This window comes from Myotis myotis, unplaced genomic scaffold (genome assembly GCF_014108235.1).
Source record: "Myotis myotis isolate mMyoMyo1 unplaced genomic scaffold, mMyoMyo1.p scaffold_m19_p_1, whole genome shotgun sequence".
Classification (NCBI taxonomy): domain Eukaryota; kingdom Metazoa; phylum Chordata; class Mammalia; order Chiroptera; family Vespertilionidae; genus Myotis; species Myotis myotis.
In genome coordinates, this window is record NW_023416313.1 from 77,600,730 (window position 1) to 77,618,864 (window position 18,135).

The 18,135-nt window shown below is 41.6% G+C and overlaps 1 protein-coding gene and 1 non-coding gene across 7 annotated transcripts in view; both read right to left on the reverse strand.

The window, feature by feature from the left end:
* Positions 1–1,997: 1,997 nt before the first annotated feature.
* FBH1 (F-box DNA helicase 1) overlaps positions 1,998–18,135 on the reverse strand; it is a 64,516-nt gene continuing 48,378 nt past the window's right edge. For 4 of the 6 annotated variants that reach the window (XM_036342109.1, XM_036342102.1, XM_036342083.1 and 1 more), the window contains 4 exons: positions 17,046–17,171; positions 14,499–14,605; positions 6,038–6,169; positions 4,989–5,504 (listed from right to left, as the gene is read on the reverse strand). In XM_036342109.1, the coding sequence (XP_036198002.1) occupies positions 5,334–5,504; positions 6,038–6,169; positions 14,499–14,605; positions 17,046–17,171 (536 nt within the window). In that variant the 3' untranslated portion in view covers positions 4,989–5,333. Of the gene's footprint in view, positions 4,372–4,988; positions 5,505–6,037; positions 6,170–14,498; positions 14,606–17,045; positions 17,172–18,135 lie in introns of those variants that run through there. The other 2 variants (XM_036342077.1, XM_036342093.1) reach the window with 2 other exon arrangements.
* Positions 9,181–9,285, reverse strand: LOC118661282. The gene has a single exon (XR_004969255.1). It is a non-coding gene; the product is annotated as a U6 spliceosomal RNA (small nuclear RNA).

Here is an 18,135-nt window from a genome sequence, read left to right on the forward strand (position 1 = left end):
TTCATTTTAAGACTGTGTGTCCTTTCACATAGAGAATGGAAAAGAGAGACCAGACAAAAAGGGCAGAGCAACTGAAGGATGTTGCCCTAGGCCAGGTGAAATGAGACCTGGTCTAAGAGGTAGGACAGATGAAAAAAAGTGGGTAGATTCAAGATATTTTAGAGATAAAGTCAAAAGAACTTGCTCAGTAGTAATGTTTTCTGAGATGGGGAAAGGAGAGGGGAGGAATTAGGGGTGAGAGAAGAAAGCGAGAGCTGCATTTTGGATGTGTTAAGTTAGAGACATCATAAGACAGCAAGTGGAGTAAGCAAGAAAAAAGTTAGATAGCTCCATATCTCTCCATCTATTCTACCTCATAGTCCAGGCCACTAAAAATATGAAATATATAAAACTATTGGTGGTGATGAATATGAGGGACAGCTACCACAGGCTCTCTTGGAGAATCTATAAGCAGCAGCCCAGGGATGAAGTGAGAATCCCCTCCAAATGCTCCAGAAGCCCTTGAAACCCAAGGTGACGGTATTTGAAGGGCCCTCAGAAAGGGGTACCTGAGGTCTTACTCAGTCTGGGGCAGTGTCTGGGGGAACTCCTGGCCTACCTCAGCAATCAGCTTTCAGTCTGTGGGTACACACCACATTTCTAAAAGCCCAGAGGTCCGGGACTATGAGGAAGAACTGAAACCAAAAACAAGGCTTGAAGAAACGCATTAAAGCCACAAGTATACTTCGTCCACATTAGTGTTTAGTAAACTGTGTTTGAATCTAACCATTTGCCTTCTCTGCTCCCACATCTAGGCAGCTATAGGAAAAAGTACATATCAACTAAAAGCATGGTTTTAATTTTAACTGGGTTGATACTGTCCAGCAATCCTATGTTGTCAGCTTCCTCTCATCTCTTCTACATACGTTCCAAACTTTCCATATTTTCTCTGGATGGTCTTATTTGTGACCTCACTATAAATAATTGGGTGGGAGCTATCTAAACTTCATGCTTACCCATTTATATGTGCATCTAACCGAGTTTCCTTTATATCTCATGTCACAAACCATCCCACCCCATCAACCAGCTGCCAAGTCTGTGGTATTCTGTTTTGGCAGCCTAAGCTGACTAAGACAGTAATCTTATTAGTATGGCCACTGTCCTCAGCTATGTCTAGCCTCTTAAATGAGATATTCCTCTATTTAATCCTCTTCAGAGATTAAACCTCCAATCTTCTGCTAGGGTGGAGGATGAGAAGTTGTCTACTGTGAAGCTGCATACACAGAATGAGGGAGGGGAGAACTGGAGGATTAAACAAACTTTCTATCAATCTTCCTGGTTTTTTGCTCCACCTTTACACCCCACTTCCAGAAGAGGAATCTGGTGCCATAAATTTCCACATCTTTTCAGAATTCTTGGGCTTAAGACTCCATTTTCTCAAATGAGCTAATTCAGTTATTACTCATTTATCTACTTTCCAACTTCCAAAAAATTTGTGACTATCATCTCTTTTCTGCTTTCTTTGCCCTTATAGGTTTAGACCTTTCAAAACTCCTTTTGTTGTCATTTTAGTATGGTTTCAGGAAGCAACCAAAGTAAATACATATGTTTAGTTCATCAGGCAACATGGAGTCCACCATTCACATTTTAGCCCACTACAATCTGGCTTCTAGCCTCACTAAAACTAATGTTGCCACTGACCTTTAGAGTGTCAGTTAAAAGAACACCTATCTTACTTTGTCTCTCTATAGAACTGGATGCTGAAGACCACTTTTGCTTGAACTCTTTCCTCTCTTGAATTAGGTACCCTGCTACTATACACTTACTCTTGCCACATACACATCTTATTTTTTTAAATATCTGTATTGATTTCAGAGAGGAAGGGGGAAAGAGAGAGAGAGAGATAGAAAATCAATGATGAGAGAGAATCATTGATCGGCTGCCTCCCACACACCCACACCGGGGATCGAGCCCACAACCTGGGCATGTGCCCTGACCAGGAATCGAACCTTGACCTCCTGGTACATAGGTTGACACCCAACCACTAAGCCATGCCACCCAGGCCACATCTTATTTACCCAAGCTTTTCCTACAATTTCATACCTTTAGTGACTGAAATTTCATTTGCTAGTATTCTGTGATATTTTTAAAAACCGATATGCCAATATTTTAGGTTGGTCTAATACCACCACCTCATTATTTTTTTAGAAATCTGTGAAAGGACAAACTAATAGATAGTCTACAATACACTATGGTATTTTAACACTTCTTTGCAAAAATATTTTTTATTTTATCACAAGTACCTTCTAAACAATGGAATATGACATAACAATATTTATTTTTATATGGGTAACTGCATCAGAATTTCTACATACATGACAAAAACCAAAGAAGATAAAGACAAATCAACAATGCTTTCTCTGAAACAAAAAACTAGAACTTACTATCAATGTATTACCGATTCTTACATTTGAAAAGACCTCCTCTAAGTTATCAAATAAGAGGAATTATTTTTAAAAAATTATTGAACCAAAGCAAAATATTTGGAACTAGCTTCTAATTATTTTCCTTATTTTCTCGCAATTATTATGGCTATAAAACAACAAAAAAAAATGTCTACAGAAAATCCTGCACAAAAATACAGCGGTGGGCAAAAGTTCTTTTACAGTAGTGAGTACACGAAACAGTGGTAATAAAGTTCTTATAATAAGCATAACCCATGTCTTTTTCCATATGAACAATTATAAACATACTTCTGCCCACCCCTGTATATTCACAACTAAATGAAATCATGGGAGCCTCTTAAAGACTATACTTAAAAATAATCTAATAGATTTTCATATTCATGTAGTTAATAATTTGTATTTTTAGTAATGCTTTTATTCTTCTCATCTAATCATTTATATTAAAATGATAATGGACATTTAATACTTATTTTTAAAATATATATATTTTTTACTGGGTACTTAAACATTGCTTTTTCTATTTGAAACACACCAAATATTTAGTTTTACTGATTTTTTAAAAAATTCTTTAAAAAATGGGGCTACAAATGAAATACCAGTACTAATTCTTAAAAAATGAAATACCAGTACTAATTCCTAGATTCTACTGTTTTTCAAAATAAGTACAAAAATACTAGCACTGGCTGACATTTTGTTCTTGTAGTGACATTATCGCACACATTCTTTGTGCCCTTCAGGTTGTTCCTTCTTCCCAGAATATTCTTTCCCTCTTTAATAGCTGGCTCACTAATTGTCCTATTATTAAACACAGTGAGAGTACCCCTCTTTGGGGCAGCCCTTGGCCCTAGGCTTTGATAAAGACACCCCTCACATCCCCAGAGCACTTATGCAGCCCCCTAACACTTTTCACCTCAAACTACAATTACACAAACAGCAATCTCTGTGAGTCAGGGACTGCATTTTGATTCCATATATCCACTAACATGGCAACTGCCACACCACAGGTGCTAAGTGAAGTTCACTGAGTTAATGACTTGCCCTCCAATGAATAAGTTGCTTCCTCTCTGGTTGGCAAAACTAGATTTCCAGGAAACATGTTAATGAGCTCTCTCTTGCCACTCTTGCCCCAAACCACTCTTTTTTTGGTTAATCCTCATCCAACGATATTTTTTTTCTATTGATTTTTAGAGACAGTGGAAGGAAGGGAGGGGGGGGGGCAGGAAACAGAGAGAGAGAAACATTGATGTGAGAGACACATTAACTGGTTGCTCCTGTATATGCCACTACCATGCTGGGGAATAAACCCAAAACCCAGCCAGGTATGAGCCCCTGACCGGGAATCAAACCTGTGACCCTTTGTTGCACGGGCTGATGCTCTCTAACCACTGAGAACACCGGTCAGGGCCCAAACCATTCTTCTGAATAACAATGAATACTGTAACCAATGTAAACCACTGAGAACACCGGTCAGGGCCCAAACCATTCTTCTGAATAACAATGAATACTGTAACCAATGTAAATTCACATAATTCCCTTTCCCTTGTTCTTTTATTCCAAGTTATCCATAAGAATCAAATAAGGCTAAGCCTGAAATACCAGCCAAGTGGATGAAAGAGTCCTGTCCCTTTCTCATTAAATTTGTCTTTAGGTCCAATTCTGTGAATTTTCCTCCATATGCAAACAGTGACTTGTATTCACCCTTTCCAAGCACCCCTGGCCCAATCCACAGCACCCTTGCTGTACTCACCGGCCCGCATCTAAGCTCCACTAGAGGCCTGACGGAGGAGAAGTTAAAGGGAGACTGCAACAACTGAAGCTATGAGGTCTGCTCTTGGACTCCGCTCGACTGGCTCAGACACTAGATGCGGTGAATTCTTTGGGCAATGCTGTGCCAACTCCCTCACCTGCCATTTGCATCCCTGAAGTGCTGTATGGCAAAAATGTAAAAATAGCAGATCCATGTACATCTAAGCGATGTAAAATTTTCATTTGTTTTTTCCCCTCTAACAATAGCTTTATTAAAGCCACCCAGACTCCCCAGGCTACAAACCAGGTACCAACTTTCCACCTCTACCTACTCCCATTCTCCCTCCCGTGACCCCTCTGCTTCCCTCTCAAGCATTTTTTTTTTCCTTTTGGTTACAAATTACTAGATAATAGTAAGCTATTTTCTGGTATTACTCAGTAATGCCTGTTTTTATTTTTACCTCTGACCCCCTTCACCCACTCCCTCTCAAATATTTCTCATCTTTGGTTCTACCTGTGAGAAACACAGGAAGTCTAGCTATTGTACTTTGTGCTTGCCTTTTTCTGTATAATGTTGCTTCCCTGTTTAAATTGTGAACCCCGTGATGACAAAGACACACACTATGTCTTATACAAGTGTGAATCTCCCCAGCATGAAAATCTCATTTTTGAAGCAGCAATTATACACTGGATATTAAGTTTCATACTCTACTTGGTGATTGTGTGAACAGTGACCGAGCTGTTAGAAAAAGTGGAAAAAAGAGAAAGCTGGAGAAAGTTCAAATAACAGGGCTGAAGGCAGGTGTCACACATTGGTATGTCAGTTCTACAATGGCTGTTTAATTGAAACCTTGTAATAAAAGCTTAAATACATAAAATGTTGTTGTGGTGTGTTTTTTTTTTAATCAAAAGAACATCTCTCATATCCCCTGGGTGCATGGAGGAGGGCAGTGGAAACTGATCACCTATAGGGAATGGAGAAATGGCAGGTCCAACTCTGGTTGGCTTCATCTTCCTCAAAAATGCTCTGTGAGTGAATTCAGAGTCTCGGGTGAATGAGAACCCCACCCCACATTGGCTTTCTTCAAGTAATTGGGATCCACAGAAGGCAATCTGTACCATGAAGAATGCTCCTCTTGGCTTTCAGAAGACAAGGAAAAGCAGAGCTTCGTGTCTGGGCAGCACTATGTTCTCGATGGTGGGTGGCATGGAGTGCACCTGCTCGGGGGTGGCAGTCAAGAAGGCCAAAGGCCCAATGCGCTGTTCTGCACAGGAGTGGCAGAGGTAGCCACCCTTGTTTTCCTTTCTGTTGCTCTGCAATGAGGGATAAGAAACAGAGGGATGGGGAACAATCAAAGAACAAAGATTATACCAAGAAGTGCTGAATTGCTGTCATGCTGCCATAGGACTATGTATTATGATTCTGATATTTTCAGACTTGTGCAAACCTCTCAGGTAATACTTCCCACTGCACTGTCATCTAGGGTGGACTAGACTCTATCAAATTCTCTTACAACAGAAACCCAAATTTATTAAGGCAAGAGATGAAGAGCCAAGAACAAGTTAACCAGACCCTCCAGGGAAGCAGTTCTCCTTGGCGTGTCAGTCACAACCCAACCTCCCAGCCTATGCCACGCACACTGATTATGTCATTATCATTATTTTGACACAGGTAGATCTGGCATCTCTTGTGCCTTATATATGAAAAGCCCCTGAGAAAGATTATACAAACTCCTCTTTTATCTCCCTCACCCACAGCCCTGAAAGCACATAGCTCACATGCAATAAAACACAAATGACTGGATTAAATTCTATAGAAAGCCAGAGCTGCAGCCAAGACCACATACATAAGTGATGGGGAGCTTCTTCATGGTGAGCACAGTGTCCACTGGGATGGTGTTGTTGCACTGCCCCACACAGCAGTGAACCACTCCTGTTTTTAAAACACTACTTGTCAGCTCTGTTTGCAAGAAATACTCCTAGAAAGAAAAGAATGGGAAAGAGAATTACAACAATGCCTCTGTCACATTCTACTTGGAAACTCTAATAGCTAAGGCATTGGAAACATTCCAACTCCTAAAATCCTGCTGTTAGGCCTAAAACTGCCTAATGCTTCCCTCCTAGACTGTAAGTTCTATGAGATCACCAGGCACCTTACTTTTGTTACACGAACTTCCTAGCACTAACTGCAACGCTTGGCATATAACACGGGCACTATCCACACTAATAAAAAAGAAACATGCAAACTGGTGTCACTCTGCTACGCCCACCAGCCAATCAGGATGAGTATGCAAATCAACCCAAAAAGATGGCGGTTAATTTGCACATGCAGGTGTGGAGTGAAGACTGAAGGCTCCGGTCCGAGCGAAGACTGAAAACTGAAGACTGAAGAGGCTTGGCTTCTCTGCTGCGGTCAGAGCAGAGAAGCCTCAAGGCTTGGCTTCTCCACTGCAGCCAGATCGAAGGCCTGTGTCCCAGGTGCCGGAGGGAAACCAGTGCCGGCAGCCAGGGGAAGGAAGGCCTATTGCATGAATCTCTTCATGCAACGGGCCTCTAGTAAATTAGTATTTGTCAACTGAATGAATAGGTAAATCAACTAATTAAGCCACCCACATTCTTTCTTTTCTTTTCTTTATTGATTAAGGTATTACATATGTGTCTTTATCCCCCTCACCCCCTTACTCATGTCCTCACCCCCCTGTTGTCTGTGTCCCTTGGTTAGGCTTATATGCATGCATACAAGTTCTTTGGTTGATCTCTCCTCATTACCCCCATCCTCCCCTACCTTCCCTCTGAGGTTTGACAATCTGATTGCTGCTTCTCTGTCTCTGGATCTGTTTTTGTTCATCACTTTGTTGTTCATTATATTCCACAAATGAGTGAGATCATGTGATATTTATCTTTCTCTGACTGGCTTATTTCACTTAGCATAATGCTCTCCAGTTCCATCCATGCTATGGCAAATGGTAAGAATTCCTTCTTTTTTACTGCAGCATAGTATTCCATTGTGTAGATGTACCACTGTTTTTTAATCCACTCATCTGCTGATGGGCACTTAGGCTGTTTCCAAATCTTAGCTATGGTGAATTGTGCTGCTATGAACATAGGGGTGCATATATCCTTTCTGATTGGTGTTTCTAGTTTCATGGGATATATGCCTAGGAGTGGGATCACTGGGTCAAATGGGAGTTCCATTTTTAGTTTTCTGAGGAAACTCCATACTGTTCTCCACTGTGGCTGCACCAGTCTGCATTCCCACCGGCAGCGCCCGAGGGTTCCTTTTTCTCCACATCCTCACTAGCACTTGTCCGTTTGTTGATGAGAGCCATTCTGACAGGTGTGAGATGGTACTGCATTGTCATTTTGATTTGCATCTCTCGGATGATTAGTGACTTTGAGCATGTTTTCATATGCCTCTTGGCCTTCCTCTGTCTTCTTTCGAAAAGTATCTATTTAGGTCCATTGCCCATTTTTTTATTGTGTTATTTATCTTCCTTTTGTTAAGTTGTATTAGTTCCCTGTAAATGTTGGAGATTAAACCCTCATTAGTGATAACATTGGCAAACATGTTCTCCCATGCAGTGGGCTTTCTTGTTGTTTTGTTGATGATTTCTTTCGCTATGCAAAAGCTTTTTATTTTGATGTAGTCCCATCTGTTTATTTTCTCTTTAGTTTCCATTGCCCTAGGAGTGGTATTGGTGAAGAAATTGCTTCAGCACATGTCTGAGATTTTGCTGCCTTTGGATTCTCTAGTATTTTTTTATGGTTTCCCGTCTTATGTTTAAGTCCTTTATCCATTTTGAGTTTATTTTTGTGTATAGTGTAAGTTGGTGGTTTAGTTTCATTTTTTTTTGCATGTATCTGTCCAATTTTCCCAACACCATTTATTTCAGAGACTGTCTTGACTCCATTGTATGTTCTTGCCTCCTTTGTCAAATATTAATTGAACATAGTGGTTTGGGGCGATTTCTGGGTTTTCTATTCTATTCCATTAATCTATATGTCTGTTCTTGTGCCAGTACCAGGCAGTTTTAAGAACAGTGGCTATGTAATACAGCTTGATATCTGGTATTGAGATCCCACCTACTTTGTTCTTCTTTCTCAGGATTGCTGTAGCTATTCGGGGTCTTTTTTCATTCCAGATGAATTTTTGGAGAATTCATTCTAGGTCTGTGAAATATGCTATTGGTATTTTAATGGGGATTGCATTGAATCTATAGATTGCTTTTAGTATGGACGTTTTAATGATGTTGATTCTACCAATCCATGAACACAGTATGTTCTTCCATTTGTTTATGTCTTCCTCTATCTCTTTTTTCAGTGTCCTGTAGTTTTCCGCGTACAGGTCTTTTACATCCTTAGTTAAGATTAATTTTTTTGGTTCAATGGTAAATGGGATTGCTTTTTTGGTCTCTCTTTCTGTAAGTTCACTATTGGTGTATAGAAATGCCATAGATTTCTTGGTATTAATTTTGTATCCTGCTACATTGTCAAATTCATTAATTAAGTCTAATAATTTTTTGATGGAGTCTTTAGGGTTTTCTATGTATAGTATTATGTCATCTGCAAATAAGGACAGTTTTACTTCTTCTTTTCCAATTTGGATGCCTTTTATTTCTTTTTCTTGTCTGATTGCAATGGCTAGTACTTCCAGTACTATGTTGAACAGGAGTGGTGAGAGGGGGCATCCCTATCTTATTCCTGTTCTTAGGGGAAATGGTTTTAGTTTTTGCCCATTGAGTATGATGTTGGCTGTGGGTTTGTCATATATGGCTTTTATTATGTTGAGATATGATCTTTCTATTCCCACCTTGCTGAGAGTTTTTATCAAGAAAAGGTGCTGGATTTTGTCAAATGCTTTTTCTGCATCAATTGATATGACTATGTGATTTTTATCTCTCAATTTGTTTATGTGATGTATCATGTTTATAGATTTGTGGATATTGTACCATCCTTGCATCCCAGGATAAATCCTACTTGGTCATGGTGTAAAAATATAGAACGCTTCACAGAATTTGCGTGTCACCCTTGCACAGGGACCATGCTTATCTTCTCTGTATTGTTCCAATTTTAGTCTATGTGCCGAAGCAAGTACCACCCACATTCTTTAGTGACATCTTGGGTATCCAATACTTTCACAGATACAAAGACCATTAGCTGTGGAGAAACTCCATCACTCAAAAAAACTGTGAAGGGCTTACATCAAACTGGGTAATATACTGGCAGATGGACCACTATAGATGTTACAAGCACTACCACAGAGGAGAAAGCTTCGCTGGAACCCCTGGCCTTCAGAAATCTAAAGGCACATGATGCCACCACCTACACCTCCCCTCCTGAAATCATCCCAGGCTGCTTGTTTTTAAACGCCTTGCTTCCTTACTAGCAGTTAGATCCTTTGCTTATAAAGCACTATACATATAATCCTCACCAATGATTTCCTGGGGAGACATTGTCATTATCCCCATTGCATAGATGAGGGTATGACAGCTAAGAAATTAGGTCACTTGTGCAAAAGATCACAGAGCTAGATTGGAGCAGATGTGGGGCATAAACTCGGTGTGCCCAAGTCCAGAGCCTGTGCCTTAATCAGCAAGCAGCAGAGTATTTCTGTCTCGCTGTCTCTGTGATAATGTCCAGATACAAAGCTAAATGACATGGAAGCACATGACTCAACAGCACTTCTGTCATGTAGAAAGTGCTCAACAATCACTGCTGAATGAATGAGCACACACATGCCTGACAACACAGCTCCGAAGCAAATGCCAGTTCTCTCCGTGCTACCTCCCTCCCGGGATTCAGTGTCTCAAAGACAACTAACTGCCCTTGAGTGTCCCGTCTGCTTTCCCCAATCAATTGTAAAGCAGTTATTTCACCAGTTCATCATGGACCTTCTCTATCCCCTCCTCAGAGGTGCAGTCAGTGCCATTATGCCAGTTTCACAGATTAGGAAAGAGAAGTACAGAGTGTTCAGTAGCTTGCCCAAAGTCACAAAGTACCCAGGTGGAAAAACTGGGATGTTAACCAAGGTAGTCTCATTGGAGGCCTGTGGGATCAGGCTGTGTACAGCCTAAGAACGAGGGGCTGTTTCATCCATTGGACAATGAGCACCAACCACGTGCTAGGCACTGCACTAAGGAGGTGCCTGTGAGATTTGGATTAAGATTCTAGGAGGCTAAGAAGCTGTTTTTGAGCAACTAGCCTAACTCCATGTCACTTCATAATTTGGTAACACAGTGAGTCCCTTCACTTCTTCAAAACATGAAATAAGCAATGAAACAAAAAGCTCCTAGTGATTAGCTAGATTTTCTAAGGGGGTCAGAGAAAAAGTAGGCTGCCTGCCCTACTCTTGATTACAGGGGAAACCAAATAGTTATCACTCTATGTGGTGGGAAACAATGGCTCACTTTTGCCCTAAAAACGTCACCATGCATGACCCTACTGTTCACAACATACTTTCACATGCTCAGTTATTACCGTCCATCCCTCCCCCATATATATATGAATTTCCTATCTCTGTCTACTAAAACGTTGAACAATCTTAACCCCACTAAAAGGGAGATAATCTGATATCACTGCCTTCTGATATAAGGCAATACAAAGCAAAGTCTCTCCCTGACCCCCAAATACAGGATCCCTGCCAGAAAAGTTAAGCCTGAGCCTAATTAAATCTCTATGGCTAAATTTCAGTTATAGAAAATCCAGGGTAGGCAATAGTAGAATAGGCTATCCAACCACACAAAGCAATAAATCTAGAATGTGAAACATTATGTAGGAAAACTGACTCCATTTCTGCAAAAAAACCAGGAGCACTGAAAAGGAGGGAGAGGGTATTGACTGTTCTAAATTAAGAAACGTAAAAGACCTAACAGCCAAATGTCTGGATCCTGATTTGAACAAATCAACTATAAAAAGGCATTTTTGAGATAATCATAAAAATATGAGTATGGATTGGTTATTAGAGGCCACATGGCATTATTATAAATTTTATAAGATGATAATGGCACTTTGGTTATAGGTAAAAAAAAGCCCGTATTTTTTGAGAGATGCATACTCCAAATATATATAAGGGTGATTTGTATGTGGTAACTTAACATATCATTTTCTTGACTTTTAAATATCTCAAAATTTTCCTAAATTAAAAAAAATATATCTATTTAACCTATAGTGTGAAATGATATTACTGCTCTACAATACCTCCATTAAAAGTTACCAACATGCCTGGTTGGTGTGACTCTGGTTGAGCATCAACCCATGAAACAAGAGGTCACAGGTTTGATTCCTGACCAGGGCACATGCCTGGATTGCAGGCTTGATCCCCAGTAAGGGACCTGTAGGAGACAGCTAATCATAGATGTTTCTTATCTCTCTATCCCTCTCCCTTCTTCTCTCTCTAAAAATCAATAAAAATATTTCTTAAAGTTTTTTAAAAAGTTACCAATATAATAATTTGTCTTTGTTACAGATCTAACCACTAATGTAACACTACATCTATGAGAAAACCATACTGCAGGTATATTCAAGATCAAAATTTATATAAAAAATGATGATAGCCCTGGCTGGTTTGGCTCAGTGGATAGAGCCTGTGGACTGAAGGGTCCCGGGTTCAATTCCAGTCAAGGGCACATGTCTGGTTATTGGCTCAATCCCCTTTGAGGGGCGTGCAGGAGGCAGCCGATCAATGGTTCTCTCTCATCATTGATGTTTCTATCTTTCTCTCCCTCTCTCTTCCTCTCTGAAATCAATAAAACTATATATTTTTTAAAAAGATGATAGGTAGAGATTATTTGTACCTAATAATTATTATTCTACTCCACTCCCTAAAATTAAGAAAAGCCACACTTATCTCTAAACCAGGGGTCAGCAAACTACAACCAGGGAGCCAAATGCAGACCAGTGCCTGTTGTAAATAAAGTTGGACTGGAATGCAGCCACACTCATTTATTAAAGAATTGTTGTGGCTGCTCTCTTACTATAACCTCAAAGTTGAGTAGACGCAACAGAGATCCCACAGCCTGCAAAGCCTAACGTATTTACTGTCTGGATTTTTTTTTTTTTCCAAATAAGGACAGTTTTACTTCTTCTTTTCCAATTTGGATGCCTTTTATTTCTTCTTCTTGTCTGATCACAATGGCTAATACTTCCAATACTATACTTCCAATACTTCCAATACAACAGGAGTGGTGAGAGTGAACATCCCTGTCTTGTTCCTGTTCTTAGGGGAAATGGTTTTAGTTTTTGCCCACTGAGTATGATGTTGGCTGTGGGTTTGTCATACATGGCTTTTATTATGTTGAGATATGATCCTTCTACTCCCACCTTATTGAGAGTTTTTATGAAGAAAGGGTGCTGGATTTTGTCAAATGCTTTTTCTGCATCAATTGATAAAACTATGATTTTATCTCTCAATTATTTTATGTGATGTATCGCGTTTATTGATTTGTGGATATTGTACCATCCTTGCATCCCCAGCTTCAAACCTACTTGGTCATGGTGTATGATCTTTCTGATGTACTGCTGGATCCGATTTGCTAAGATTTTGTTGAGGATTTTGGCATCTATGTTCATGAGAGGTATTGGCCTGTAATTCTCTTTCAATGTGTTGTCTTTATCTGGTTTTGGTATTAGGGTGATGCTGGCTTCATTGAATGAGCTTGGAAGTGTTCCTTCCTCTTGAATTTTTTGGAATAATTTGAGGAGGCTAGGTTTTAGTTCTTTCTTGAATGTTTGGTAAAACTTTCCTGTGAAGTTGTCTGGCCCCGGGCTTTTGTTTGCTGGATGTTGGGGTCCAGCCCCAGCAGGTCCAGGGGTTCCCAAAGGTGTGGACGGAGTTGGCAAAGAAGGAATGACATGGAGGCAGCGTTCAGATGATCAGCATAGCTAGGTTCTCTAGCCAGGTTCTCCAGCCAGGTTCTCTGGCCAGGTTCTCACTGTCTGGATCTTTACATAAAAGTTTGCAGAGCTCTGCTCTATGTCATCTCTGGAAAATCTGCTGGTGACCCAAGTGCCACTGAGGATGAAACCAACGAGAAAGACTTCAGCCCAAGTTCTGCCACGTGAGCTGCCACACAAGGTGAGATGTCACACACGGTGAGGCTCAGGCGAAGCCATGCAGCTGATTTCAAATTCCAGAAACATTCTCACAGCCAAACAGGCCTGACTCAGAGCGGCTTGGAAGAAAAGTGAGACAGAGACTTGAAAGAACAAAGTTCGATATAAATGCAAGGTAATTGGTCTTAGACAAGAAGATTTTGCTGTTCCAAATGAGTATTTACCTGCATAGTTTCTCCCTTTTAAGCTCTGATATCCTCCTTAAAATGTAAAGAGAAATCCTTTTTGTTTACTTGTTTATTGTCTGTCTTTTCACCTACAATGGGGGTTCTGTTAAGGCACGGATTTCCCTTGCCCACCATTACAGCTCCAGTGCCTAGAAATGTGCTTAGCACATATTAGGCACTCAAAAAATATTCAGTTCTTAGTTACTTATGTTTTACGTTTCAGGCTTAAGTATCTTTGGTTCAGGGAAAGATGGACTAAATAGTAACTGTTAGCTCAAATTTCTGTTCTAGTTTCCAAAAGAGTTGAAAAGACTAAATGACTTACACTCCAGTCCAGGGGTCCTCAAACTTTTTAAACAGGGGGCCAGTTCACTGTCCCTCAGGTCGTTGGAGAACTGGACTAGAGTTTAAAAAAAACTATGAACAAATTCCTATGCACACTGCACATATCTTATTCTGAAGTAAAAAACCAAATGGGAGCAAATACAATATTTGTATTTGCATGTGGCCCGCGGGCCATAGTTTGAGGACCCCTGCTCCAGTCCATGAAAGGTGGAAACAAGAGAGTGTGGTAGAAGATTGATTTGCAGGAGTAAAGAGTGAGTGCTGATACTTTTCTGCATCTTAGCCAGTGACAAGAGGCCAGGTACCTGAATGCACATTCTCCGCTGGCAGCAAGAGTTGCCAGTTCAAAAGGAACCAGGGAGTGAGGGGGAGAAAGTTCAAACACTGAAAACATTCTTGCCATGTTTTTCCCTAAGAGTGTTAAGCACTAATCGAATAAGGGAGAAATTAAGAAATGCATGAACACAGCTGATATTTTTAAAAGAACTTACTAGATCAGGAAAGAATTTAGAAAAGAACCCACATGTTTGTTTCTTTGGTTAGGACACTTCCTGCACTAGCAATAGGCTTCTGTGCACTAGAAAAAGAGAAGCCCTTCTCTTCCAACCCAGGAAAGGTTGATCCCTATTCAAACCCAATAAAATCCAATGTTGTTAAACTAACTTGTGCTACCAGTTCCTCTTACCCCAGCCAAAGTCAAAATATTCTCCAATGATTTGGTCATGATGAGGCACTTCTTGGCACGAGTGACTGCAACATACAGTAAATTCCATTCATCCTCAGAGAAAGACTCTAAAGAAAGTAAAGGGAAATAATATATCAACTCAAATGCCTGCTTACAAGAATTTATATTCTCATCTAAATGTTACCTATCCTCATCCACCACCCCTAAAAAAGAAACACTCAAGATTTGCTGGCTATCTATACTAATAATAGTCTAGGGCCGTCACGACCTAAATGACCAGACGGACGACCAGTCACCAGGAAGTGGATGGTGCTCCCTCCACCGTGGCCCACAGGCTCCTATCACAGCAATGCTAGTGGCAGGTGGGCGGGACGGTGGAAGAGGGGGGGTGGGGCAAGGTAGGTAGGGTGGCTGCGGGATCAGACCCAGAGAGAGAGAGAAGCAGGGCCTGATCAGCAGCCATCACAGCTGCTGGCAAGGCCTGGAGAGATAGAGAAGCAGGGCCTGATGCGCAGCCGCTGTGGATCAGGCCCAAATATAGGCCTGGCAAGAGAGAGAGCTGTCAGCAGGGCTGTTCTGGATTTCCCAGAAGAACCAATGGCTGCCTAGGAGGTGGAGCTTTTGACACTGACTGGCATAGAAACTGACCAATCAGAACCTAATCTGGGTGAACTGCGAAGGCAGAACCTAAGGTAGGGGCTGAGGAGGGGTTTTAAGGGCAATAGCTGTTTGGTGTAAGGCAGCAGTTCTCAACCTGTGGGTCGCGACCCCTTTGGCGGTCAAACAACCCTTTCACAGGGGTCACATAAGACCATCCTGCATATCAGATATTTATATTACGATTCATAACAGTGGCAACATTACAGCTATGAAGTAGCAACGAAAATAATTTTATGGTTTGGTCACAACATGAGGAACTGTATTTGAAGGGCCAGAAGGTTGAGAACCACTGGTGTAAGGTGTAAGAAAGCAGTTCAATTTTTTAATGACTGGTTTGGCAGTATAGTGCATATGCCTGGCTATCAGTCCAGATATAGGATTATGTACTTTTGTCTGCCAAGAGCATCTCCTCCTGCTGAAAAAGGCTTTTCCCCCCCATTTAAGCAATCCTATCCTATATAATCTATACTAATAAAAGGGTAATATGCTAATTAGACTGGTTCAACCGGCCATCTTCTGGACGTCCAACCTCCCTCCAGACAAGGCCAGGGTGGTGGGGACTGAGGCAGAGGCAGTTAGGGGCGATCAGGACAGCAGGGGAGGGCAGCTGGGGGCGAGATCAGGCCAGCAGGGGGTTAGGGGCAATCAGGCCAGCGGGAGAGGGCAGTTGGGGATGACCAGGATGGCAGGGAGGGCAGTTGGGGATGACCAGGCCTGCAGGGGAGGGCCAATGGGGGCGAGATCCGGCCAGCAGAGGAGGGCCGTTGGGGATGACCAGTCTGGCAGGGGAAGACCGTTGGGAGCGACCAGGCTGGCGGGGGGGGGGGGGGGGGGGCAGTTGGGAGCAACTAGCCTGGTGGGGGGGGGGGGCAATTAGGGGCAACCAGGCTGGCAGGGGAGAGCAGTGAGGAGTGATTAGGCCGGCAGGGGAGCAGTTAGGGGCGATCCAGCAGTCAGGAAGAGGCAGTTAGGGGCAACCAGGCAGGCAGGCAGAGTGGTAAGGGGCAATCAGGCAGGCAGGCAGTTGAGTGGCTAGGAGCCAACGGTCCCAGATTGCGAGGGGGATGTCTGACTTCCGGTTTAGGCCCAATCCCACAGGGGTCCCCAATTGGAGAGGGTGAAGCCTGGGCTGAGAAAACCCCCCCCATGCATGAATTTCATGCACAGGGCCTCTGGTATACACATAATTTTCCTATAAACACCAACTCCAAAAATAAACAAAAACCGAACAGTCTAGTGGCACAAAATACTGAATTTTAGTTAGTGCTACTACTGGTAAACTAGAACCAGTTCACTGGTTATCAACACCTGTGATGTGGCCCAGTTCATATTTTCTGTTTGTTCTCTCAGTTTTCCTCATGATGACCCTATGGGACTGATAGGAAAGCTGAGACTTATGGAAGGTAAGACATCTGGACAAATGGACCATGGCTAATCTAGGGTCCAGGAGTTAACCCAAGTCTCTGAAACCCAAGTTCTTTCCTTTTCCTAACACTCTCTCTCTTACTTGGGCCAATGTGAAACTCTCTTATGTTGTTAAAGGACAACCAGAGAAGAAAAACATTACAAGTGTTTACTGTCTACCTTACTCCTCAGTTTTCATTTACAATACCTAGCACAATGGCAAAAATTCAATAAAGAACAGTTGAACTGTGAATATACTAAAACTCATTAGATTGTCTACTTTAAATGGATGGATTGTAGGGTTGTGAATCACATCTCAAAAAGCTATAGTATATGAATATAAACTTTAAGACTAGGCGGTGCCTTTTTCTTTTTCTAGAAGAATCCTTCCAAGAAGTCACACCATCCAACAAGAAGCAAAGCATCCCAAGGAAGAATCTCAAGTCAACTATTAAAGAGGATCTTCAGTGTGACCAGCCTTACCAACTCTGAAGTGGGGCAGCTGTGCAAGGTTGTGCCTGGCACAAGGCACTTTCACAAAATCATCCAAAACATGAACGGTATCAAATTCCAAGCCTTTAGCTTTGTGTACAGTACCCAAAATGTACTCTGGAATAAAAATACACCATAGCATTAGAAGGGGGCTAGATATGAAGAGAAACAAGAAGGGAGGGGGGAAATATACTCTTACTACTATACCCTTAAAACTCTAACTTTGGTCCACCCAGTGTGGCTCAATGGTTGAGCATTGACCTATGAACCAGGAGGTCACAATTCAATTCCCGGGCAGGGCACATGCCTGTGTTTCAGGCTCGATCCCCACTGTGGGGTGTACAGGAGGCAGCCAATCAATCATTCTCTCTCTGTTTCTATCTCTCTCTCCCTCTCCCTTCCTGCCTGATATCAATAAAAATATATTTTAAAAAACAAACAAAAAAAAGCAACCTCTAATTTTGCCTTCCTCTCTCTCTAAAATCAATAAAAACATTTTTTAAAACTCTAACTTTATTTTCCTGCCTGTGTGAAGTTTGTGAGAAAAGAGGGAAAGAGGAAAATACAGTCAGAAAAAAAAAGAGAGCAAATAAGAATAAAAAGATGAGGGGAAAAGCAGAAAATTCATTGCAGGTAAGTCAGTGCATCTTAGAATCACATTCCAAAGTTCACAGTGACTCACCCACCACCTATGTTTCACACACACAGGAACAGAGGCCCAGAGGAAGGATGAATGGCTTACCCAACGTCATAGAGCAGCAGAATTAGGACTAGAAAGTCCCATTCTACTGGCTTAGAGGCAGAACAGAAACCAAAGGAACTCTAAGGAAGAATGGAAGGGAAAAAAAAACAAGATGGCGGCATAGGTAAACACCGGAGATTGCTGCCTTGCACAACCACTTCAAGAATACAACTAGAGATCCAGCACAGAAGCTCTCCCACTGCAGACACAGCTGACTCTCATAGCCAGTTAGCCTGGAGGTCAAATCACCCCTGGTATTACCGACAACAATCAAGGCTTAACTACAAGACTGCGCACAAAGACCACTAGGGGGTGCACCAAGAAAAGATATAAAAATGC